Raw genomic sequence first — 27,306 nt, 5'->3', positions numbered from 1 at the left:
TCCGGGCCTCGTTTATTCGCTTCTTCTATGTCTACTGTATCAATCATTCCACACCGTGCACCTCTCATGACACCTTCCCTCGTCTATTCGTACCTTTAGTTGTACCATGTCGATGCTGGGGTCATGTTAAATTAATATTTTCTCGAGTCAATTCAATGCGATTTCTTTTCATAGATCAAAGGGAACTATTTTCGTAAGAAAACAACAATAATACGTTTACAGGAACCTGGAGGGACAATTTCAAAAAATATTTAGTGTGTACTTGTATTGCAATAATCGCATATTTAGAGTATGTATTTGACATACAGTTCGACAAAAAAAATAGTTTGCATCCTGTAAAGATATTTTATACGCCTAGTATTTACACAAGATTCAATGGTAATATTTGTGGGAACTTTTACTTGTCAATTTGAATAAATTAACAGATTGTGTAGGCGATACAGACAGTCCTGTAGTCTGTTAACCCAGTCTTGGTCTAGGATTATAAGAAATAGAAGTATCTCATGAGTAGTCGTTGTCGCCATAGATTTTTCATTGCGATAACGTGTATTGCACTTTATATGTTCAAAGACCCGAACCCGCATCTTTCAATTTGGACTTGATGTCTTGAAAAGTGAAGTTAGGTACCCGCTAAATCGTAGCAAATCTTTTTTAGATTATTTCCGTAACAAGACATAAATTTCTTTTTGAAACGAAGTGAAAATAACCTTCATATCAAATTATATGAAATATATCAGCATACCCGATAGACTTTAAGTTATTTATTTTTGTGACTAACACGATAAGCCACTTTAAAATAGGAATGTGTAAATATACACTTAATTTTTTATATTTATGTATAGAAACCCAGTGTGGGACGACACCACCTTTGATAGTAGTCCGATAAAGTGACTGTTCTGCATTGACGACCATTCGAGCGTGAATTTGGTAGAATGATGACTATTGAAAGAACTGAATTTGATAGACCGTATCATCCCAGTATAAATGATCAAACTTTAAAAACAAAATAGGACTGTTTACCAACTTCGTACAAAATACAAGACTTTTCATCTGTTTTATAGAACATATTTTTAAGAGCGTATTTACAATTTGGTGACTAGACTTTTCCAGTTTGACATAACCGTGTAACAGGGTGCTTTGTAAGTATAATATTTCGTATGTTTTAAGAACTACTATTCTAGATTCTTCAAAATCGATTTCTTTGTGTCTGATTTCCATAATAATAACAACTCTTGTTTACCATACGAGTGCAACTAACGTTGACTCTATGCTTTGCTTCAGTGAACCAATTTCTGGAACACTTTGCATAGTTTGTCTTAGAAAAATCAGCGTAAAAAATACTCATAATGATAAACATTGAGGACCATAATATTTCAAAAGAAAGTATTTCGGACTATATAATCGTCTGGGCATGGTAAAGCTATTTGATATATGTGTCATAATTGGGATATTTTTTAAGAATAGAAAGTATGTAGAGTTGTCTGTTTAAATTGTTTGGAAATAGGAGAAAGTGAAGATTGTCACCAACACTAAGGTATGATACACTAGAACTTGAACCTTTATATTTTGAAGAAATTTTAGTATTGAAGTATTATCAAATGCAATATGTCCATATCAAGTGTTCTTTTAACCGTTATATATGTATTCACCAAATGATATCCAAATATCAAAGGGCACAATGACTTGGCTTATCGTTATAGCGCTTCACTATAAATAATGATATATCTATACAGACAAATGGACGAGGTTTAGTCTCAAAAGACAGGAAAATTAAAGTTATTTTACCAATCTTCGATAAAATAGCATAAAGAATAGCAAAACGTTGTCATTTCTGCCAAAATATCTGCTATCTATGTATTTTAATAAAAAAAAAAAGAATGACCTCTTCAATGCCCTTGTGTTTCTATTGACCTCCATACCATGTTGTCCATGACATGGCCGATACTAGTATTATGCAGTAAAAAACCTGTCCAACATATTAAAACAAACCATAATGTCAACCCAAACTCTACTAAAATGGCTTGTGAAGACCGCCATAAAATTAATATTAACAGTTAGATTTACTTAAGTTACAACTATCAGTTTTTATTTTATTACATGAGCCCCAGCAATACCGGATTTCAAAAAATAATATGATTAAATAATAAAAAACTTTAAACATCTGTATATTTTAAGGACGAAATGTCAATTTGATAACTTGGTATCTTTGTTGAGTTAGAGAGCAAAAAATTACAGATGATATTAAAGGTCATGGTTCAACATGGAGGTTGATAGTAGCGTTGAATTTTTACATGTAGATAGTCTGTAGAGGTACCACACATGTTGTTTGAAAATAACATAGTTAAAAAACAACTTTGACTTTCTTTTTTTTCCCACTAGTTTATCCTTTGCCTGAAAATAAGGGTATATGAAAATTGTTCGTCTTGTTCCTAAGGTTTGTAATAGGAACTTTAGGGTATACGGACAATTTTTGATTATCCTGTCCTAACCGTTCTTCAATATGGTGGAGTCAATGTAATTTTCAAACCTGGATAAAATTATGGATAGGCCTATGACTAAGAAGGTTAAAATATTTGTTGTTAAGTTTTGTACATAAGCTTAGTTGATTAAGTCCCGTTTCTGGGACCAAGGTACGATTGGTATCTGAAAATATGGTGAACCATATGGCTTTTTAAGTCTAAGCAGACAGACAAAGCGTTCATATTTAAAATTACTTCCAGAACACGACAGTCACTACTGACTACCTATAAAACTATACAACTTTAGAAAAAGGTTTCAATTTCCCAAGTGTTGATTTCCTCTTTCATTAGCAGCAATATTCTTTAATCGACAGCATTTGCCTCAATTGATTCGCTATGATCGAGCAAGAAATATGAGGACATTTCTTGTCTTAAGGTAAACTGAAGTATGTATCTTCAAAATTGAAATCTCAATAAAAAAAAAAGGTTTGAGGTCGACATGACTATGTTATTGTCAAATCTTTTCGACCAACAGTTTACTTCGTAGTATTTAAACCAATGTAACTGCAACTTTGTGTTTAGTGCTTTACCGACGCCGGAACAACGTTTTAGGTTTTATTCGGTGCTCAAATAACTAGAATACTACAGCTCATCTTATTTGAGACATGTTACATTGAAGATAACTCAGCTTGGTGTATGGGATTGAGTATCTTCATAATGTCAAGTTATTACGAACTATTAATACCATGACATCATAAGGCATCTTTCTCGATTACGAAAGTTTGTTAATGCAGCGATATGATTGGATTGTACGGTAGCGAATGCAGCAGATCAGAGCCTTGGGCCTTGGACGGAGATACTACAAACAACAAGCAATATTTCTCACATTCTTTCTGTCGAGGGCTGTATTCGTTGGCGTCCTATCGAAGAAAATCGCTAAATTAACAAGACTGGTTTTATAATACCTTTGTGTTGTTCTCTTGTAGAAATGGATCTAAGCATTATTGCACTTTTTTTGGTTTTGGCTCTGGTACCTATAATACAGACTAATTCCTTGCACGATGACACCATTGAAGCTCCCCGGATTAGGATGAAACCCCAGTTTAAAGGAATAAAAACAAGAATTATATCCAGATCAAAATCACCAAGATTCAGCGAAATCCACGACAAACACAGCCACCATGTCCTTCGAGATCAGCCAAAGTCATCTGCCTCAAGGAGCACCAAAAGATTACTTCCAAATGATTATAAAGTTAACAGACGCCGATTCCGTACATCTTCAAGAAATAACAGACAACGTACAAGTACTAAAATAACGGACTATTTATCCGCAAACAACCAAATTGTACAACCTTTAGATCTCCATGGTATTCCAACACAATATAAAAGTTTATCCAGCAGATCTAAGGGATATCGTGAAAAGTATGAAAAGCCTAAAACATATGAGGGCAATTCGTTAAAGTATACAAGTTTGCAAAATGACGAAGTACGCAGTCATTCTAAACGCGGAGTTATTATCGGTGGGCCATTAGGATCTAAAGGTGAAGATTACATTTCTCAGCCTAAAATCATCAGTCGAGTTTACAAACCGGGTAGTAATGAACCTATTGTTACCTGGGTCGTAGGTAAACCAACTAATGTGAATGATTACAAACCACCTATAATTCTAGAGGCTGCTATACCTGGTGCTAATTTGCCATAATCAATCATAATAACTTTCATATTATATTATTCATATTTTTTACGTGTTCTGGGGCTGTTTCAATACACTACCGAACTGACATTTTATGTGCAAGGATGTGTTTCTTACAGTAAATCTTGTGCTTTTTCTGCTCCTATACCTGACTCACCAATATTGGATTGCTATGGCATGTTATAAATGTATTTGGACTTTAATAATAAGCAGATTCTCTATCCATATCATTGCCTTAACATGATGTTAGCCACTAACCTTTGGGCTGCATAATTTATACAGAAGTAATAAAGCAATCATAACATACTAAGCAATATTATTGACGACAAGTTGGATTAAATAAAGAATTTCACTTTCTTTTATTTGTTACATGTGAATAATGCATTTAATGGGAATAGAAGATAATCTTCTTTCAAGTGTCTTGTGTGTTAGATACCTTCCATTTGTTTAAAGAATACGTATAACGCTTTCCAACATAATAGTCATAGAAATGCAAAGAACTTTCCATAGTTACGTCCCTTTGATTGATCTATTCAGGTTCCTTAGCGTTGGGCTAATAATAATGAGAAGGATAAATATGTATATATTAAGCAAGTGCGGTACCTAGTTGATACTTGTGGGTCGGATTATCTTTAGAATTGTTACATGAACTGACACTGGTAAAACTCTATTTAGCTATTTCCATACATATGTATAGTCGAGCAAAGATACAAGTATTTTAAAATGAAAATCGTGGTCGACAGTCCACTCCATAATAAAGGTAAATTAAAGAGTAATTGAAACCTTTCAAGCCAGATATACGTTGTTCTCATTACTGACACTGTATTAAATAATGTTTATTTGTATTAGAAATTATTTATTTATTAAAATATCTTTTATCGAGTATATCTATATAGGTTACCTTCAAGAGATCTTAACTCCAACATGAAAACATGCCAAATTACAGTCATTCATATTAACATGGAAATTATGATAATGGACATTATATATACCAGTACTGATAAATGTAATTTATGTTTAAACATGTCCATAAAGTTACATAGTTACTAACATTATGATTTCTATTCTTTTTTTAATTCATTTCTATAAGAGTGGTGTCTCAGCTATCAGTACGTATTCTCTACTTACACTTTTTGTTTTCATTTATCTTTTGTGATAGGCATTTTCATGTAAAGACATGTTGATCATTATAAATACATAAACATTTGTTGAATTTTTCGCAGACCAAATTCCAGACTTTCTCAATTCCGATATATCGGATATTTGTAGATGTCACCAATTCACTAAGTTCAGAGCTTCAGAGAGTCAACCTGCTTCTTTGCTGCTCGTTCATTATTAAGGACACATATATTCATTTGGAAAATCTGAAATATTTTTAAAATGCCATCTACAGTAACAGTATAAAGTATGAAAGATAGATCAAGTACACCAATCACACAAATAAACATGTGGTCTTGAAAGGTGGGTATATCCTGAAATTAAGATGGCCGATCAAAATGCTTTAAAAAATGTTTTTCTTTCAGCATGATGAATAATAATTTAGTTCTCACCATTGCTGTATTCTGTATTGTCTGTATGTTAGACTTGGTACATTCCATGCCACATAAGAGGTTTAACCAGCCAAAATTTAAGGCAATGAGAACCAACGTTGTGCGAAACAGAGAACATACCCTATTCCCCTTGCATTTTCAAGCTGATCGACGATATTATGGTGGAACTAAGAGACCTGTTAAAATTGAACATTTTGTCAGACGACTGAAATCAAGAAAACCAAGGTACTTCAAGCCCTTTACCTATGTAATGAAGCATCAAAATGATCTGAATAATTTCGGAGTTTTAGAAAAATACCGTACATCAAGTCAGGTTATCAACAGTCGGAGAAGATATGGCGGCAGAAGATTCCTTCAATCGTACAGGCGACCCAGCTATCATTATCGTCGCCATTTAAGAAGAGAAATTCCTCGAACTCTAAACAGAGGGGTAATAATAGGTGGTCCTTTAAATGCACCTGTTCTCAACCCTTACTTGTCCAATATTAGAATTATAAGTCGAGTGTACAAAGCTCAACATCCTCGTAGATTACTACCAGGTGCAGTTTTAGATTAGTTCAAGCATATCTATAATATAGTGATTGTTCAGTATTCGTGGATAACTTGAAAAAAAGACTGAAATTATACTCTCATCGCCAGTTTGTTTTCATGTCTTTAGTTGCCTTTTCCAATTGAAAAGGTTACAGAACTTATTTATATTAATTATAATGCTTAATAATTATATTAGTATTATTCCGCCCTACCATTCTTTTTTTACTAGAAAATATCGTGCAAAGTCATTGGCTATTACGTAGGCTGCGATGACTCTTGAGTTGGACGGTTGCTTGCTAAAGATATATAGGACGAGATACCTTCACCATTCCTCCTTTCAGTCGGGGAAATAGGGGCCTGACATAAAAAAAGACGCCTAATCGTTCGGATAGCACGCTGTCCCATGTGCTACAGACTGTTGCGTTAAAGGTCCCTTGACATTGTCCGGGAAAAATATCTTACATTTCACACTACATGGCGTTGCTCGTTTTTATCATACCTATAGGTGCAAAAAATTAAGACGTCAAAACCATTTCATTTGAATTGCATCATGAAGCTCCAAGTAGTTATGATAGACTGTCACCTGTACATTTACATTTTGAGAGGCTGTAGAAAGTTTTTCTTTAGATTTAACAGGGATACTGATGGTTGCACCATTCCACTTTTTGTTTCACAAGTCTGTCGTTCTTACAATTCCACTAAAACTGAACGTTTTATGACGTAACTACCACAACTTAGATATCATTATAATATATATATATATATATATCTCCGACATAAAACTAAAGTGTTACTAATAGAATTAAAAAAAATATAGTAAAACGTCTTTACAAACCTCTTTAGAGTAAAGGTCAGGTTTTTCCTTGACCGCCCGACCTCTCCTCTCCAATCCACTATATTATAAAGGGATAGAAATATGTATATACAGTAAGAAACCAGACTACAATAATATCACTCTGGTTTTACTACAATGAAGGGAATAGATACGAGATTTTGGATTATCTAGAGGTCTAAATATCATTTCGATATTTGAAAGATATAAACAACAGGCACCAGAAGATTCGTTTATCAAAAACTATAATTAAACGACATTTCACTATGCGGTATAGTAACTGTTTAGATTAAAATATTTTGTACATGAAAGCAGCGAAGGCCTAGTGATTAAATTCGGGTTCAGTATTTGTATGATGAAAGCCGAGCCGAGCCGACTCTCAAGAGCATTGGTCGTGACATCAGAATTCTTACCATGAGAAGGATACGAACTTACTGCAACTATAATCGCAGCAGACGACAATTAAACTCACTACCGACTGGGCTATTCCACTGTTAACCGAAAGTTAATATCGATTTATAAAGACTTCAATTAGTAAATTAATACATTGTTAATTAAGCCGATCAATTTATAGATTTATAAATGTCAAAACAAAAACATTAGCATGGCATACAGTGGCGTATCGCGGATTTCCTAGACGAGAGGAGGGAGGGGGAATGCATGCGAGCGCCACGGCGCCTCTTTTCGGCTTTAAGAGGGCAATATTCATGGTGGGGTCAGAGGGCCTAACCATAAATTTGTTTAACCTAGGTAGCCGCGCGGAGAATCAAAACCATTATCAAAGAAAACTCAGCATGGCATAGAAAATAGAAAGGTCTGTTTTAATACCAAATTACTGATATAAACATTAACTATACGAGGATTTCCCAACAGAGAACAGGCAGATTCAAGTCGTAGAGTGACCTAATGTGTCTAGGAAATATCAACTTGTCCAACCTAACCAACCTAAGCACATGATGTATGCAGTGAGAGAAGGTTGATATTGCACTCGAGCCCAAACCCCAAACATGCTCGAGCGCAATCATAATGGGCTCAATAGGTTTGAGTCTACTTGTAATGACTAGGGCAGTTAGACAAGGGAGAAAACAATTTAATAAACCTTAATGAGGCTACTAAATTACTATACATACATCAAGCAATGAAAGGCAGTTTAGGCCATTTACTATATTATCGACCATTATATAGATGGAGACCATTATGGGGATGGTGAAAAGTTCAGAAGCAGAGAGTTGTAAAACGACCACATTCGGCCTCCATGTAAAAGTCTTTTGGTTTATTTCCCCTTATGAATATAAGGTGTGTCCTTTCAAAATAGAATATTCCAGAATGAGTCAATTAAAATATGCACGTCTCAAAGGCATATCGTGACCTGTCACATAGACTATTACGCCAGTCACGTATTGAAATATTACACAATCTTGTTCAAAATTGGATTATAGTGCAATAATAATAGCCAAGACCATACCATTTATTATAGCCTATTATGAGATACACATTACAAAAAATATTCCATTGACTTAAATTGACCAATGAATGGAAACCAATAACTACTGGTCGATGCATATATATATAGGGTAAGTGCATTTTCCATAAAATTTATGATATTTAATATCTTACAGTTGATTGGATGTAAAAGTCAGTTCGGATTGGAAATATCCAGGAAATAAGTCGTTCAAAAAATAAACAGACTGGTTTCTTCTCATTGCTTTTTAAACATGTGATGTTCTATAAATAGCTTATTTATGTTGGGTCAAAAGGTCACCAGCTGATACAGGCAGAAATACGGTCAATACGTCACTTAAATTCATTGTATTCAGTATATAGCGGTTTGTATTTGACGAAATACTATTGGTTCGTCAAACTCAAAACAAACTACTGAAGCAGAAACGGAGTAAAAATTATTTCATCATCATATAGCTTGTGATCATAGAACGTTAAATCATTATGGTGTATTAGTTATACAGTGTACCGTTAAGTGTCATTATCAGTGACCATACAAAATGAGGATATCGAGAGTGTGTCTGCAGAGGATGGGGATGATGCTTGATCATTATTCACAATATAACCCCATGCCATTGTCGATGAAAAATTTCATAGATTTCGGTAAGTGATTAAATATAAATTACTCTTTTTTCCTTTAAAATAGAGCAAATAATTGTATACTGGTATTTTAGACTGCCACTGTCATTTTTCTGGACTGTCATGTGCTGTAGGGCGCATTGCATACCTGCTTAAAGAGACTGTACTGTATTCTCCGAGACTGTAATTCTCGTTTGGTGGTGTATTGCAAATGTCAATCCAGTCATTTTCTCATTCAGACGTGATTACATACATTTCACGTCAAACTACTTCTCTAAATTCAGATGATACACATTTTCAGGACCATTATTCTCCAATTCAGATGTGATGCACATTTCAAGACATTTCAAGTTCTCTCATTCATTAAAAGATTTGATGCGCATTGGAAGGCTGCCATTCTTACATGTGATGACCATTTCAATACTGCCATTCTCTCATCCAGAGATGCGATGTACACTTTGGAGAATCTATCATTCAGAGATGTACATTTCACGACTGTCGTTCTCTTTAGATCAGATTTGGGAGCCACGGTTGCTCAATGAGTTAGACGCTTGCTCGCTAACCTGAAAGTCTAGGGTTCAATCCCGGCGTATGCATGCAGGTAAGAGAGTCTTGGAAAAATTGCCAACTCATTCGTACTAAGAGTTGTGATGCAAGATTTCAAGACTGTCATTCTCTCAACAAGAGATGTGATGTAAGATTTCAAGACTGTCGTTCTGTTAATAATATGTGATGCATATTTCAAGACTGTCTCTTATTCAGCATTGATGCACATGTGAAGACTGTCATTCTCTCATGGGGGATATTTTCTTATTCTTAATTAGATGTGACTGAAATTCTCTACTTTAGATGTGATGAACATTTCATGACTTCTCATCAGATGTGACGATGAGGGGTTAAGGCGAAAAAAAATGTGAAGCCCATTTTCAGGCTTGTCTGTATATTCTCTTATTCAGATGTGACGCACAGTTCAAGACTGTCATTCTCCTTTATACGTAAACGCTGACGCACGTTTCAGGACTACAATTCTCTGATTCCCTCATAAGATGTGATCATATTCATGACTGTTCTGTAATTCAAATGCGACGCAAAACGTAGATCCATCAATCGCCAACACAGATCATTCATTCTGATGTGATGCACATTTCTGACCGATCGGGACTGCAATTCTCTCAATTATAGATGTAAAACATATTCAGGCCCCTCGTTCTTTTCTACATTCGTGACGCATAGTTCACTACCACCAACCAACCCTTCAGTTGATGTGATGCACATTTCATGACTGAGACACAATTGATGCTCACTTTAGAACTACCATTCTCTCATCCAAACGTGTTGCTGGTGCAAATATTTTATAGGCCTATACAGGGCAATTACGCTAATTTTAAAGTGGTAGGCCTACCATTAGGCTTATCTGGAGAAAAGAAAACAAATAACTACGATTAACATCTATATATTTGCATCGGATTCTGACTGGAGTAGTAAGATTTATTGAAACAGTTTCGATTCTAGGTGACCTGATTAGAGAGTGTATATAGCCCCATTTAATGCTTTTTTAACGTACCGGTAGTGGTTTACAACTATAATTACATGGTAGACCTACACTGAAAATATCATTTGCTAAATTCGGTCAGAAATTGATATTTGTTTAACCTTTTTTAGAGAAAGTGGTGGTTATACAAAAACAATTTGATTATTGAATGGTATTTACTTAAGTTAAAAAGAAATTTTATTTCCTTGTTGAAATCAGTTGAAATCGGTGTGACATAAATATTAAACAAGTTGACATATTGACCGAATTCACAAGCGGACTGCTGAGCCATTTTGATTTTACTGTATTAATTTTATTATGGTAACTTATAATTTACTCAAATAATTTGAAATCGGCATTGCAGGATGTAAAGCATGCAGCCTATTGCTTGATCTTCGAATCCCGTGAAAATCCTGAAAATTGATAGGCCTAGAAGTTGTCCCGCATACGTTAACGATAGTAGGCCTAGGCGGTGGTGTCATCATATTTGCTTTACCCGTGAATAGAGCAAGCAATTAATCAAAAGCGTTTCTTACCATTTTTTCCCACCGGAGAAGACATCTACCGTGATTTTAGTGTTAGTGATGGTAGGCCAAGGCTGGTAATTGTATTTTTGCAATTAGGCTATGTAGTGCAGGTGTGGTATAAAACGCACTTCCGTATTACGCCTTCGATTAGGCTGGACTATGTAGGCTGGACCAAGTATGCCTATTCGCTACCCTTATTAAGTAGCTTTGCTTTCAGTATTAGGCTTATAAGCTATCTGCGCTTAATATAACTTTAGTCCCTAGATATGGTTTATATCATAATACACATCTGGCCTTGACTTTCTCTAAAACCTTGACCTTGAATCGATGGTCCTTCTTGATCGACTTTACATCAGCGTAACTGAACAGCTGTTTCTCCATTTTCATCTGGATCGAAATGACGAAAACATATTGATTTATAGCAAATAAATAAACAAAAATCCTCATTTAAGAGTAAAAATATTAGCCTTACCAAATGTAATTGAGAAGTTGACATTGTAAGAGTTACTTCCCCTTAGACTTTTGTTAGCAAAATGGCTGAAAAAATGAAAGTTGATGTTCGTCGTTTTGATGTTGAGAAAAAGGAATATAAACGATGATTTATAGAGAGATGAATATCGTAATATAATGATTATTGTGAAGGAAGTAATGCTTGTTGTATTTATATTTAAAATAGATTTGAGTAAAATTGTTAATTTGAACTAATCAAGAAATAATGGTTTGTTTTGAATTTGCTTCCGTGGGCAGTGATGAGGATGTAGATCTAGCGTATTGCTAGTACTCTGATTCAGATAATACTTATTTTATTTCGTATGTGCGTTTGTGGAGGAAGTTGCACTGATTGATTTAAGCAATAGATAAAACTGAAATGAGTTGGGTAAAACATAATTTGTTAAGGTTCAAAGTCTACATCAAAATTTTGTAAGATAAGTCTTAGCCTTCTTAGTCTTGACTTAAGTTAGGCCTAGACATTATTATTATCCAAGACTGTTTGGTATGAATGTTAGCAACTTCCTCAGTACGAATTACAATATTTTCAGCAAAAATAGAAAAAAATAAGTTATTTTGATGACAGATATGGGTTAATCTTCAAAACATGTTCCCATTTTAAGTAAGCCTACCTGTGGGCAAAAATAGCAAAATTCTCTGGCACAATTTCAGCTCACAGAGACAAAAAAATATTAATAGTCGTACACATTGTTTATGTTATTAGTAGTTAGTTAGATCTTACAGTAACTAGATTAGTTTAACTGTTATTTGTTTATTTCGAGTGAATTATCGGAGATGTAATTGGTGTTTGTATGCTTTAAGGTGTTCTGTTTTTTTTTTCTTGGTCATTTGAAGAGTTTTAATTGCTGGACATCTGTGATCTTCCGATCAATAAATAAGGATTTGTGTCAAAAATGGTAATTAAAGGAATCAATACATAGCAAATTAGAATATTTGGCAAATTTTGTTTGAAATAAGTATTATTGATAGGATTATATTGTATGTTTTGTTTGAATAAGCTTCATTAAGGTTATACATGGCATTATTTTTTGTATTCAGGTGGTTTGAAAGCTTAATATCAAGATGTATAGTTTAAAATTTGTTTGTACGCAGGGTCACAAACTTGTCATGCCATACTTAAAATGTCTTCCATCCAGACATATTTCATCATTTGATAAATATGCTAGTTTTAATCCATCACCATTAACGTTACGTCAGCTGTTAGATTTTGGACAGGATGGTAAGTTTGAAAACCTTTTAAAAGTTCTGTTAACAATTCTAACAGACTAATTCTGAAAGTAACCACTGTCATGTGTTTTACAAGTACAACAATCATGTTATGTCAAAAAATTGTTATATTATATATATAAATATGATAAAATTTGTGAATTGTACAGGTAGGTACTATATTAATAGTAAAAAAAATTAATTACATATGGAAATCACCAGTTTGTAGACTGTATTTCTGTTTAATTGACAATTAGATAAAATTTTATGGTAAAATGATCTGTTAAATTGGCATTGTAATTGACTTGATTCCCAAATTAGATTGATATTCTATTATTGTCCATATCATCCCACTACTATATCATCAATATTCATGAAGACAATTATGCTTAGTCACCATTTTATAGATTGGTATGCTTGATACACCAGCATCTATTGTTAATAATTTCAAAGAGATAATAATTTTGCTCTTGGCCATATCTGAGGAATGACTAATTAATCAATCAGTTACTAGTGTAATGAAGTGACATCACTTGGTATTAATTTGGTTACCAAACACAAAAGGCGTGACATTTACATTACACTGTCTGCAGTGTCTTTACACAAAAACAAGTTTAATAAGCTTTCAGTTGTCTAAATATAAGCTGAATGAACTGTATGTCTGTAGAATTGTCAGCTTTGTCAAGGGGCATATCAGTCCTACACACAAACAGGAGAAATTGCTCACCATGAGAAACGTTTGATCTGTAATAGATATCATAATGTCATAGGTCATAATATAAACAATACTATTAAAACATGGTTGTAGCAATACCAAACCTATTTCTAATTTAACTACTATCTCTTAACTGATGATATTTTTTAAGCTTATAAGAAAACAATGACAACTTCAGAATTCTGTTTGCAAAGTTGAGAACATCATGCCTTATTGATTAAGGCCATTACTGTTCAAAGGAAGAACCTTTTTTATTTGTTGGTGACTCTCATTATTTTATAGGGAGTAAAACTGGGTGTCAAGAAGCATCATTCCAGTTTTTACGGAAAGAATTACCAGTACGTATGGCAAATATAATGAAAGAGATTAAATTATTACCAGACCATTTATTAACCATGCCATCGGTCAGATTAGTTATGAGTTGGTAAGTACTAAGTTATATATTAACCATGTAATCAGTTAGATTAGTTTTGAGTTGGTAAGTACTAAGTTATATATCAACCATGCCATCGGTCAGATTAGTTATGAGTTGGTAAGTACTAAGTTATATATTAACCATGTCATCGGTCAGATTAGTTATGAGTTGGTAAGTACTAAGTTATATATCAACCATGCCATCGGTCAGAGTAGTTATGAGTTAGTAAGTACTAAGTTATTTACTAACCATGCCATCAGTTAGATTAGTTATGAATTAGTAAGTACTAGGTACTATCTAATATTGAGCTATATTGTATCATTTTATACAATTACACAATTTTACAATTTTGTACAGAAATGTTAAAATGACATGGAGTAGAGTTGACATAAGGATATACTATGTCATTGTGACTTATATTTACTCTTACATAATGTCACAGATTTTAAATATTGTACCAGTATTTCCCACTTTACCATATGATTTGTATCATGTAAGTTATGTCATGTGAACTTTGATTGTAAATAATCTAACATATAGATTTCAGGTGTGTTTGTCACGTTTTTAAATAATCACAGCTCTATTAATTCACATGTTCAAAGTCAGGCAATCACCAAAGACAAAATTTATCTTTATTGCCTTGATGTAAAGTCCAAATTTTATTTGAAGGCTTTTTTTAAGGAAGAAAAATTGCATAGTCATAGTTAGTTTTTTTTCTCTGGGAAAGGGGTCTTTGGACATAAATAAGCTCTCTTGAAATCAATGCAAATTTCTGGGTATTTTTCTGTTATGAAAAAAGCTACATTAAAAGATACTGAGTCACTTCTGTGTTTCAATAAATTTATGTATGTGGCCAAAGTTGAGAGTTGAGAGGGCAAATTTCCATGAGACAATGAGAAAGATGTAAATTTCTATGAGACAATGAGAAAGATGTAAATTTCTATGAGACAATGAGAAAGATGTAAATTTCTATGAGACAATGAGAAAGATGTAAAGACAATGAGAAAGATGTCAATTTCCATGAGAGAATAAGAATGATGTAAATTTCTATGAGAGACTAGGAGAAATAATGAAATATCTGGTGTAACTTGATATAAATGAAGTTATAGAATTGATTAAGGTCTATTGATTATCAATATATATAAGAATTCAATATATCACTCTTCTATAACCTGACTTATCTATTTAATACAACATAGACTAGATCAATATATTCTTATTCTACAGATTTATCACAGAACTTCCAACTTTCTTCATCTTATAAAAACCAATTTGATTGTGTTATAAACCCAATAATCTTTTTTCTACCATTTCATGTTTGAGAAAAGCTATAAACATTATCAAGAAAAATTTCTACTTAGACATTCTTATGTGTTAGCTCTGCCTATGTTTCCCTGATAGATCTTTAGAAAACTTTGAATCAGTTAAAAGAGCTTGGTGAAAAGACTGTGAATATACCCTATGATAACATGAATGAAAAAATTTACACCAGAAATGAAGATGTAAAAACTAAAATATAAAAACATTTCAGAACTAAACTAAACAATACAGTGTTGAGTTCAACTTGAAAGCTGTAATTATGGGTAGGTTTTGAGTAAAGTTTCAGTCTACTAACTGAATGTTATGCAAAAATGTGGGACATTTCATACAGATAGTTCTACTTAGAGGTTGTATAGTTAAGAAAAATCTATCAGTTATCATAGAATCTGTATATTTGCCAAAAGTTATGATGAATCTTTCATACATTCCTGGTTTCAGGTAAAATTATATTCAATTCAATTTAAACTGTTTATTCTGGTTATTTTTGATGATTTAATTTTGTCTATAGTTTATGTAATCAGTAAAATTTCAATCTTTAAGCAGTGCTACCAGACATATTTTGATAAATGGCCATGATTCACCATATCGAAGTCAATTATAAATTAGAATTGTTTAGCTAAGCTAATCTCTAATAGTTTTTGCAGTTTATTGCAAAAATTTATGTCTTAGCCATGAATATCCAGAATTATTTATGTTTGAAAATAAGCTTGCCTTATTCAAGACTTTGCCATGATGTAGAACGGTTAAGGACTGGATAATCTAAAAATTATCCATACACAGTATTTCATATTATAGACCTTCTCAACAAGACATTTTCAGAAACCCCAATTTTCAGACAGAGGATGAACTAGTGAAAGAGAAAAATTAAAAGCTAGATTCCTTGTTTGTAGTATTTTCAACCAGTTTTAGTACTTATGAAAATAATTTTCAAATGTTCCAGGCCAAAATCAACGTTGGAAAAAAAATGAAAAGTAAACTACTTTTGAAGTAAACTACTGTTGAGTAAGAATCATTCATATAAGTTCCAGACAAATGCTCATCAAAAATAAATATCAAAAAGCAAACCTATACCAGTAATAGAATCAATGAACCTACTAGGAATATACTGGTATGCATTCCATTGTCAGGTGATGCATTGAGTTTTCATTTTAGCAAATTTGTCATAAATTTCATTGTTTTTCATGTTGAATTGGATGTGGGAAGTTAGCATTTTTTAGTACAGTATCAATTTTAATTGAATGTACTTATAAGATTTTGTCCATATCAAATAAAAAGTGTTATTGAAAAACGAGGTTCAAGTTGATGCATGCCAATTAAATTTTGCATTAAAAAAAAAAAAACACTCTGTGTACATTTATCATAATTATTTCAGTATTAACCAACTCTCAATGTAACCTGCAACAATACTTTTTGCAGGAAGCATTTTGATGCTTCCAAAGCTGAAATTAGGGTATTGAAATTGAAATTTACCCACTTGACATTTTAAGAATTGAATTTAAGAGTGTTGAATTTAATTACAACAATTACATTTGTATATGTTTGAAACACCAGACAACCTCATTGAAACATGCATTGAGAATATTTTGACAGTCAGCCAATAATTAAATAGACAAGGTATAATGTTATACTGATTAGCCCAGATAGATATAATAGACTTTGATATCTACCTATTTATATACCAATATGATAACCAACTTCTTGGTCTGTGTTTACCAAGAAGTTCAAGCTCAACCTAGTTGGAACTAGTTAAATATGGATTAAAATATACCTGACATAACCTTAATCTTTAACAGTAAATAGTGTAATAAATTACAGTAGATAAGAATGTTTGTATATGGTCAAAAAAATCTGCATGAGCATGTTTCCCTCATTAGTTTATTTTGTAAAAAAATCTGCCATTACTTTATGTAATAAATGTTGGAGTTACCTGTTGACTTAAAAATATAAATTTGAAGGAACTAACGTTACAGTCTATTGCATTTCTATTAAAACCCCCAAATTTTGTTAACTGAATGTATCTCATGTAGGTCAGAAAGGTTTTGTTATATCAGATTACAATTTTCTATTTAATAATTGAGTGACAAAGTTTATATAAGAAATATATAGGTATATAAGCAGGTAGTTTAGTGAAAGTTCTAAATATTTCCACACAGAAGTTCACAGTGCAGAGCACCAAAATAATTCCCTTATTAGAGGAACAGATTCTCATTTTCAGGGGCAAGTATTGGAAATGTACGAAAATTGTATAATTTCTTCAAAAATACCTCAACCTAGGAATTTGATATTCTATTTATATTAGTCTAATTCTATATAGTCTCAAGAAAAGACAATATGAGGAATAGTCTCTTGAAAGTCTTTTTAACTTTAAAATGCAGATAATCCTGGACAATTAGATTTGAAGGCTCAAATTGCAAAGGTGAGCTGTGAACGATATTACTGATTAGCTTATTCTTGTTTCTGAGACTAAGGTACGATTGGTCGAATGAAGGGCACACATGTCTTTTCAAGCAGTCTGCATATAAGCAGAAAGCTTGTTAGATTACAATGGAGATGAATAATATAAGATAATAAAAGAGAACAAAATTGTAATTATATTGGCATATAGGGCCTTAGTTACCACTTTTATACTATGTGGTTGTTCTGTGATATAAGTGGTTCAAATTTATTGCTACCTTGTCAAGAACACTAACCCAGGGCCTTGATTGATAGGTACTTTAATGTGGTAATGTTGACATAACCAAGATAAAAACCTTGAAGTTTGGTCACCACTAGATAATTATCTTCTAGTTTGTTTACCTTGTGACCCCAAACTAGCCTACAATCTTATACTTAATATATGTAGGTTACCCACTAAAAATTCTATCTCCTAATATGAACATGTGCAAAATAGGAAGTGAAACTTTATATTACCTTGTGACCTCTAACTAGGCAAAATTTATAATAAACTTTTACTTATTAAATAACGAAACAAAAAGAAGGATCTCACAACTTTCATTCTTTCATACTTTAATTTGTCTTTAGTTATTTTACCTTATGAAATCAGAACAAGCCTACAATGTTATTTAAAAAAAATTCATTTTATTAAACAAAAAATACCTGCAATTTTCAACTGTAACTTAAAATATACGAAGTTATGAATTAATTGAATGTTTGATTTTTAATACTAAACATATCTCATAAAAATCATACTGTTTATACTAATTTAGCTATACATTTATATTTAAATAAAAAATATTTCATACATTCACATATTGGTACTATATTCTATATCAATTTATTTATACATGCTTTTAAATTACTTTGTTTTCTATTAAATTTCGTTTAAACATGATGTATTTCAGGTATGAACAAAGTTTTAGGGAATTAATACAGTTTGAAAATATTGATGATAAAGCTGGCCTCACAGAGTAAGTCTTCTGAACATTTCTTCTGAATTGTTATCCCCAAATCATCATATTAAAAAAACATAAATGAGTCAAAAATAACCTTTTGCTTTTAAATCTAATGAGTATAGTTTGATTTGAAAAGTATTATACTATATATTTCTGTCCTCAACCATCAAAACATGTTAATCAAATCTCTTTAACAATTGATTAATATATTTTTCAGTTTTACAGACAGATTAATACAGATCAGAAATCGACACACAAATGTCGTAGAAACAATGGCTCAGGTATAGATTTTTTTTTATAAATAAACTACTAATGAAAGTATTCTAAAATAATGGTTGTCCAAACCTCCAATTCATTAGAATGAATTATGAAAAATATAGATAATATAGAAAAATTTATGGATAGATACTTCTAGAATATTTATTACTTCAATGTTTCAATGTGGTTCTCACACCGTCATCAAGAAATTAATAATGGGTACAAACAATAAGTTGAAACGTTGGAAGTAATAAATATTCTAGAAGTATCTATCCATAAAATAACCTGTGCTTTGATAGAGAATAGAGAATAGGTTATATCTTTACTTAAGTGGGTAATATGTCAGACAAATACAAGAATAGTCATGTTTATTGAAATATTTGTTTGAAAAAACAGCAGCCTCATTTGAGGGTATTTTAACTAACCTGTGTTGAGTTTTATTAATGAAATATTTTATATTGCAGGGTATTTTAGAATTAAAAGAAACTCATGGAATAGATGATAATACAGAAAATAGAATACAATATTTTTTAGATAGATTTTATATGTCACGTATTAGTATTAGGATGTTAATCAATCAACACAGTAAGTTTGAGTTGGATTATTTTATAACCAGAAATGTTTGTAGTGTGGCTGAGCAACATTTATCAAGCTTTGTCTTATTTACATAAGAATGAAATAAAGTGCTCAAATTCCTATATTCTTCACATTATTCGGTTTCCATATTTGACAATTGATTCAGCATGATATCATATTGCAGCAAGGATTCATTTCATTGATTTTCTATTTCAGCATTATTATTTGGTAATGAAATAGGACATCATCCTCGTCATGTTGGTTCAATAGATCCTAATTGTAATGTTTTACATGTTGTACAAGGTAATTACTCTATTAGTAATTACAATATAAGTCTATATATTAAGAGAAAGGAAGAATTTATAAGCACAGGTTGATGCATATGTAGATAACTCTCTGACACAAAATTCACCTTAAATCTCTCAATTTTGTATCTCTTGTCAGACTTATAAATTGATTTGCAGAGATTTCCAGCATTGGTTAAAAACTCAATTTGAAAGGGTACATCAGTACAAAAAAAAGTGTTGTATGACATGAATTATGATTTTATGATGTCTAATGATAGTGTTATAATTATTTGTAGATGCGTTTGAGAATGCCAGGTTTCTATGTGAACAGTATTATTTATTATGTCCAGAATTAGATATAACCTGTAAACTATCTAATAAAGTTAAAGATGGAGACAGTATAGTTTATGTACCTTCTCATCTATATCATATGTTATTTGAATTGTTCAAGGTAAACTTCCTATAATTAGTATATACTGGTACCAAGTAAATACATAGTCATGTGAATGTAAATTTTCATTTGATATACATGTTTAAATATGTAATTGTGAATTGGCAGTCTGCCCTCACACTATAGTATGGTATGTGAATAAGAAAAGCTTACAGAACTCTCATGCAACTGATATGATGAACTCATAACCACTTTTATTATTCACAACCATATGCAACTGGTAATAGCTACTGTGTGAGGGCACTTTTAGCTTCTCTTACTTTTTTTTTAGTAAAGATCAAGACTAATTATGGTGAAAAATACAAATTTATCATACATTAATAAGATATTTTTATAGAGGTTTTATTTTTGGATGTATTTGATATTTTCAACAGAATTTGTTTTTATGTTTTTTTTAGAATGCTATGAGAGCTGTGGTTGAACACCACTCTAATGAGACAGAAGTACCTAAATTAAATGTTATGGTTGTAAAAGGGGAAGAAGATCTATCTATAAAAGTAAGTATGATAAGTACTGATCAGTACTGATATAAATATATAAATAATTTACTTATGTAAATATAAACATCAGTACTAATGTAAATATAAACTTCAGTACTGTTGTAAATATAAATGATTACGAATGGATATTTCTCTTTACAGTTATCTGATGAAGGTGGTGGAGTACCTAGAAGTAAAACTGACTTGTTATTTCAATATATGTATTCTACAGCACCCCAACCATCCCGATCTGACTCAGGTTCAGCACCATTAGTAAGTATAAACCTACATTTCATCACCATCTGATATTTGCTTGTTGGCTTTTGTCTTGGTAGTAGCTTGGTATAAAGTAGAACTGTCTCCCAAAAAAGTTAAGCTTTAGTACAAAGTGTTGTTTGTTCTGCTGAATGACCAATATTTCGAGTCTTGACAAATGCAGAAATATTACAAAAACAAAATTCCTATTAATATATTTTGCATTTAAATCACCAAACTTCATTCTTTATAACACATAGTAGCATATCATATCTTTTTACTAATTACAAATATAAAAAAGTATAATGAGTCTTTTGACTAATCTATGTGATTAATATATTATTTCAGGCTGGATATGGCTATGGTTTACCACTATCAAGACTGTATGCTAGATATTTCCATGGTGATTTAATATTAAACTCATTTGAAGGTTTTGGTACAGATGCTATTGTGTACTTAAAGGTAAATTTTGAAAAAAAAAATTGTTAGTCATTTGTTTAAACGGAAACTCTTGATTTGACATAATATGATATTTTCACCATGTTGTGGTGCCAGCTTTGGATATAATGTTCAATCTCATAGCAGGAATCATTCTTCTTTCCATATGTATGGGGCTGAAAAGGCCAAACTAAGTCAGATTTCCTGATATGCCGGTATCTCTACTCTGATGTGACTATAGTCAACTTCTACAGATTAACTTAATTGTATTAATTGTCTGTAGAAGAATGGCTATCAGGGCAGATCTTGTATTTATAACACATTTTACTGACTAACCCAGGATGATAAGCTAAAATGAAGTCCCAGTCTTTGCTCAGATTAGCAAGCTGAACCAAACCCTTTGTCTTGCAAAAACGAAAAATATCTAAACAGGTGACTTAAAAGCAAACTGTTATAGAATGGTTTCATTTTGATTGATATTAGCTTTTTATTTAGTTGTCTTTATATTTAGTTGGCTTTATATTTAGCTGTCAGTAGAAATTGATTTCTAATTTCAGGTTTTATCTAATGAAGCTAATGAAAGATTACCAGTTTATAATACGACAGCATCTAAAGTTTATTCTTCTGATATTCCAGTATCTGATTGGAGTTCTTCCTCACCATTTAATAATAATGGTCATCAATCACATAGAAACTATTATACTACAGCTTACAATAGGTCAATAGGAATAGCACGATAGGAATATTACATTATGACTAAATACAAGTTTGGTGGTTGTGTCAAGGAAATATCATGTCTGAATAACATAACTAAAGGGAAATACAGAGATTAATGGTCAATAGTGCCATCTAAATAATTATCTTATACTCTTCTTTAGTCAAGATGAACATATGACAGTAATGTCATACAGATCAGTTAAATAGTACTCTTTCTCTTCTTTGTATCAGGACTTGCAAAAACTTACATTGTAGACTCTCTGTCATCTAATGGATATTTTAGACAATACCTAATTCATATAAAAATCTAGTCTCATCATTAGATCTACCTGAATTATGAAAGATATAAAATTTTTTTAGATTGTCATTGATGTTTTATCTACCTTCAGCCTTTTACCAACTTTAATAGTAATATTTCAGACATTATTACATACATATTTATATTGATGATTTTATCATTGGGTATATGTGTCAACATACAATTTGTCAAGAAACAAAATTTCAGTTATTTTAGTCATTTTAAAATAGGCATTATCGATAATAAAAAGTAGAATGATTTGTTTTAAAAACTTGGCAGTATAAATACTCTCCACAAGTCTGATATTTTTAATGATTTTATTGTCAGTCATCTCTTCACATGATAATTTTATAAAATGATTTCCGTGAGAAAATTTCTCACCACTTCCAAATATTTTGTAGATGTTTTATTTTTTGTGATAGTGTTGAAATAATCAAAATGCTCTCATTATATTTCTTTCTCTTTTCATTTCTTTTTATCAAAAAAGATTGCATCAAAGTCATCTCATGGAACATTTTAGGATGGGTTCCTGCAATTTTTTGAAAAAATTATGTTAGTCTATGAAGTATATTAACTTCATAGAATTTGTATTTGAGAATCTATCAAATGGGACAGGTTGGAAATTGAAAAAGAGTATGCCACTATCTTGTCAAAATATTTTCATGGCCCATTGAATGACATTACCTGCCCTTTTGAGCCGAAACTGGTACAGAAGAGACTTCTTCTTGTTAAAATACGGTGTGAAATAAATTGAATTGAATTGAATACAAGAACCTATCTTTAAAATACAAGGTCTGGTGAAGATCTGCATATTTCATCATCTGATTTGATCACTGATATATGTACTTGGATCACTGATATATGTACTTGGATCACTGATATATGTACTTGGATCACTGATATATGTACTGAGATCACTGATATATGTACTTGGATCACTGATATATGTACTTGGATCACTGATATCTGTACTGAGATCACTGATATATGTACTTGGATCACTGATATATGTACTGAGATCACTGATATATGTACTTGGATCACTGATATATGTACTTGGATCACTGATATATGTACTGAGATCACTGATATATGTACTTGGATCACTGATATATGTACTTGGATCACTGATATATGTACTTGGATCACTGATATATGTACTTGGATCACTGATATATGTACTGAGATCACTGATATATGTACTTGGATCACTGATATATGTACTTGGATCACTGACATATGTACTGAGATCACTGATATATGTACTTGGATCACTGATATATGTACTGAGATCACTGATATAATTATGTACTTGGATTACCAATAATCTACCTCATTCTTTACTAGTACTGTAATCAATGTACTAGTATAAACAGTCCCTGTCAAAAGTCGACTTTTTAAAAAAGATCTTTAATATTTACTTTACTCATTATTTATGTCATTTTTATAAAATCAGTTCCAGCTTGTTAAAACTAGTGTACTGTGATTACTTTGTTGAAGAATAATAAAAGAAATCAAATGATAAAGCCTGTAATGATGTATGTAACATGCTTGATGTCAAGGGTATGAATTTATCTTCAAACCAGTAATATCTCATAAAAATGTATGCATTGTGATTCCAAGTTTGATTTTTTGGCATCAAACCATTGAAACTTGTCATTTAATTACTGGTATACATTATAGTGTATAATTTACTTGATCTCTGCTCTGTTTCTTTTGTTACCAATAAAATAGAGCTTGGAAACTGTTTTGTTCCATTATTTAGCATGAATTATTAATATTGTTTGTTTTATTATGTAAATAACAATATATTAATTTTAAGAAAGTTATAAGCTAATTGTAATGAAAGTTGTATTTGTCATTACAGATTTTCCATACTTTTTAGTAGAGGAATGCAGTTGTGAAAAATAGAGATATCATTAGTTTTTATCTGTTATAATTTCATTATTTTAACAAGGGTCATGGTTGGAATGTTGTGGTTATTTCAATTACCTAATATATATATTTGTCTCTATCAGATATATGAGCTTTTATCAGCTGATGAGAGGTCACTCTCAGCTATAAATGCAACATTTTATCTGACAATTCAAGAATTACGTACCCTCAAAATGAAACAGTAGACCCATTTAGGATATTATAAATGATGATGTTAAAAAAAACGAACTCTTTAAAAATGGGTAGTTTTAGTCCCCTTTCTGACATATTAATATTTGTTCAGCTAAATAAGTCTCCAATTCAATTCTAGTCTAATAATTTCTACAGTACTCAATATTTCTTAATAAATAGTTAATTCCATGTAAGATAAAAACTATTTGGATACTGAAATATTGAATATTTTAATGGTATAATAAATATAAGTAAGTAAGATTTTATTGTATATATACACCCTTTGTGGGCATCATACAAATATAGAACAGTACAATGATTTGCAATAAAAAATAAAATGAAACACAGATTATGAAAAGAAACATAATGAAGGATAATTAATAGGATCTGAAGTTTAAGAATTGTGATTTTAGAGTATATATAAACTTCTTTTTTTGGCTGAAAGAATTATTCAAATCTTCAAATAACATTTAAAGTGAAAACACCTTGCCAAAGTTAATTAATTTAATGTAATATTTGGAAGATAACTCAGTTAAGGTCTTGTACAAGTTTTACTTAAAATAATTAATTAAGAAACATGTAAATATTTTATTGTAACTGTATTTTGGTATGGAATTGTCCTATGCATTTGTATTGGTTAAACTAATATATGTAATGGTGTTTTAATTTGGTCTATATTAGACTTATTAATAGAACTTGTTACGTTGTTAAATAAATATGTATATTTTAGTGAAATCTGTGTTTTTGTGTATTTCTTGCATCGTTTGTGGAGTTTCTCATTGAAACAACCGTGTGGATGAAGGCGGGACCAAGCATGTCAATCACTGTTTGCATAATTCATAAAGTGTCGTAAGATTTATAGATTTATATATTTAGAACAGTTTTCATCCTACACTGTGGAGAACTTCGTATTAGATTTTCATGCTGAAAATTGTCATAACAAATGATTCAAAATGAAATAGCATGAAATAGTCACCCATATTGAAGGTCAAGAGTGTTAAGACTCAAATCTTTCTCTCTCCAAGACATTAAATTACAACAAGAAAACATTATGTTAAAAAAATTCTTTACATAAAACAATACAGTATTTAACAATGATAAAAAAAATAACTGGAATTTCACTGGTTTTCAATCTATACTAATACAGTTTCAATCAACACATGATATCTTACAGTCTTTGGCTAGAAACATCAATAAAAATATAAAATGTGCATAAAACAGAATTGTAAGGCACACACTGACATAATAGAACAAAATAAATCTATTTGTATGGAGGATGGAATATTAAAACAAAACCTGCAACATGTTTAAATGGAAGTTGATGGGGAAGAGTAAAAGCCATTTTAATACATGAATCATGACAAACACTGTTGAGTATCTGATTGAATTGTAAGGACTAAAATTATGACCAATTCATGGTTCTTAAACATTTGAGGAAATCTCTGCAAGATGAATGGTTCAGTTGGTTTCAAATAAGGAATAATTAGAACATTATCAGTAAAGGCAGTGCATGAATGCTATGTTTAATACATGGTCACAAACTTTTACCACTCAATACTCATTGAAAGCAAATCACCTAGCTGCTAGCACCATTAATTTAAGATATGTGGTTAGAGAATGAATGAATAAATGAATGAATGAAATTTATGACTAGATATTTTTAGTGATATCAAACTAAGGTGATGTTGATCTAAATTCTATCTCTGACATTTCATCTTCACTGTAACTATCAGAAGGTAAATGTGTAGAATAAACATTATGATTATAAAACTCATCATCAGATAGATGATCTTCACCTTCTACAAAACTTGCAAATCTGAAAATAAATAACAAAACTGCTACGAAAACCATTTTCATTCCTCTGAACTGATATCTCTGCACTACTGACATCCGCATTTCTCTACAAACTCTAGTCACTTGGAGCCCAATATTGGTTAAAGGCCAATTCTTTGATATCTAATATGAAAAACATTTAATGGAGAAAGATTGATATTTTACAAGGATATCAACTTTGACTTGCCAGGATCCTTCTTATCAGCCACAAAATTCATTGGCCTTTGGTAAATTGTCTGTGCACATCCCGAAGCAAGAGGGTGACAATTTTCCTGCCTTTAAGACATTTTTTTTCCAAGCCTCCCCAAAAATCTGTTCATGAATGAGAAAAACTTTTGTTCTGGATTTGGTCAATCCTTGGGATCATCAGGTGATCTAGTAAAATGTTATATATATATATATATTCTACCTGCTAGGTGATTTAATTCTACTGATAACTTTCCAAGAATCACACTTGGGACTTTTACAATATTCCCTTAATTCTTCTAAAGCTTTTTCTGTTTCTCTTTCTTTCATTTCTAAATATTCATCTTCAGTTAATAATCTTCTTTTTACAGGAAAATATCTAAACCTATAATATATTACCAGAATATTGTTGAATATAACTTGATCATATATAAAGGGAGATCATTGCTTTTTAAGAATACTACCTCTTAGAATGGACATAAATTTAAAGTCTCAAACCTAGTCAACAAGTATATATATTCATCAGTTGGACTTAATAGATGCCATGACTAAAGAATAGAATATCTATATAAGACAATATATATCCTTAAAACTAAGTAAGTATTGATAGATATTTATCAGAATGTTTCAAAATTACTTTGATTAATGAATTATTACTTGGT

General features: G+C 31.4%; 4 protein-coding genes across 4 annotated transcripts; 3 read left to right on the top strand and 1 right to left on the bottom strand.

The window, feature by feature from the left end:
* Positions 1–1,502: 1,502 nt before the first annotated feature.
* Positions 1,503–6,443, top strand: LOTGIDRAFT_230504 (hypothetical protein). The gene is made up of 3 exons (XM_009048311.1): positions 1,503–1,534; positions 3,446–5,516; positions 5,703–6,443. Exon 2 carries the CDS (start codon positions 3,448–3,450, stop codon positions 4,159–4,161), a length of 714 nt encoding a protein of 237 aa, XP_009046559.1. The 5' UTR covers positions 1,503–1,534; positions 3,446–3,447; the 3' UTR covers positions 4,162–5,516; positions 5,703–6,443.
* Positions 6,444–9,065: 2,622 nt separating this feature from the next.
* Positions 9,066–22,244, top strand: LOTGIDRAFT_111147 (hypothetical protein; the record flags this gene model as incomplete). Its single annotated transcript, XM_009048310.1, has 11 exons — positions 9,066–9,172; positions 13,920–14,057; positions 18,710–18,775; positions 18,978–19,041; positions 19,483–19,603; positions 19,811–19,897; positions 20,178–20,332; positions 20,731–20,829; positions 20,974–21,084; positions 21,415–21,528; positions 22,062–22,244. The coding sequence occupies 11 exons, from the start codon at positions 9,066–9,068 to the stop codon at positions 22,242–22,244; spliced, it is 1,245 nt and encodes a 414-aa protein (XP_009046558.1).
* A 1,129-nt stretch (positions 22,245–23,373) lies between these two features.
* On the top strand, positions 23,374–23,823 carry LOTGIDRAFT_110719 (hypothetical protein; the record flags this gene model as incomplete). Its single annotated transcript, XM_009048309.1, has 1 exon — positions 23,374–23,823. A coding segment is annotated over one exon (450 nt), but the record flags the coding sequence as incomplete, so codon positions are not given.
* Positions 23,824–26,299: 2,476 nt separating this feature from the next.
* LOTGIDRAFT_110793 (hypothetical protein) lies at positions 26,300–27,019 on the bottom strand (the record flags this gene model as incomplete). Its single annotated transcript, XM_009048308.1, has 2 exons — positions 26,300–26,441; positions 26,868–27,019. Coding segments are annotated over 2 exons (294 nt in total), but the record flags the coding sequence as incomplete, so codon positions are not given.
* Between the last annotated feature and the right edge of the window lie 287 nt (positions 27,020–27,306).

Source organism: Lottia gigantea (assembly GCF_000327385.1).
Source record: "Lottia gigantea unplaced genomic scaffold LOTGIsca_12, whole genome shotgun sequence".
NCBI lineage: Eukaryota > Metazoa > Mollusca > Gastropoda > Lottiidae > Lottia > Lottia gigantea.
This window is presented reverse-complemented; position numbering and strand designations above follow the sequence as displayed.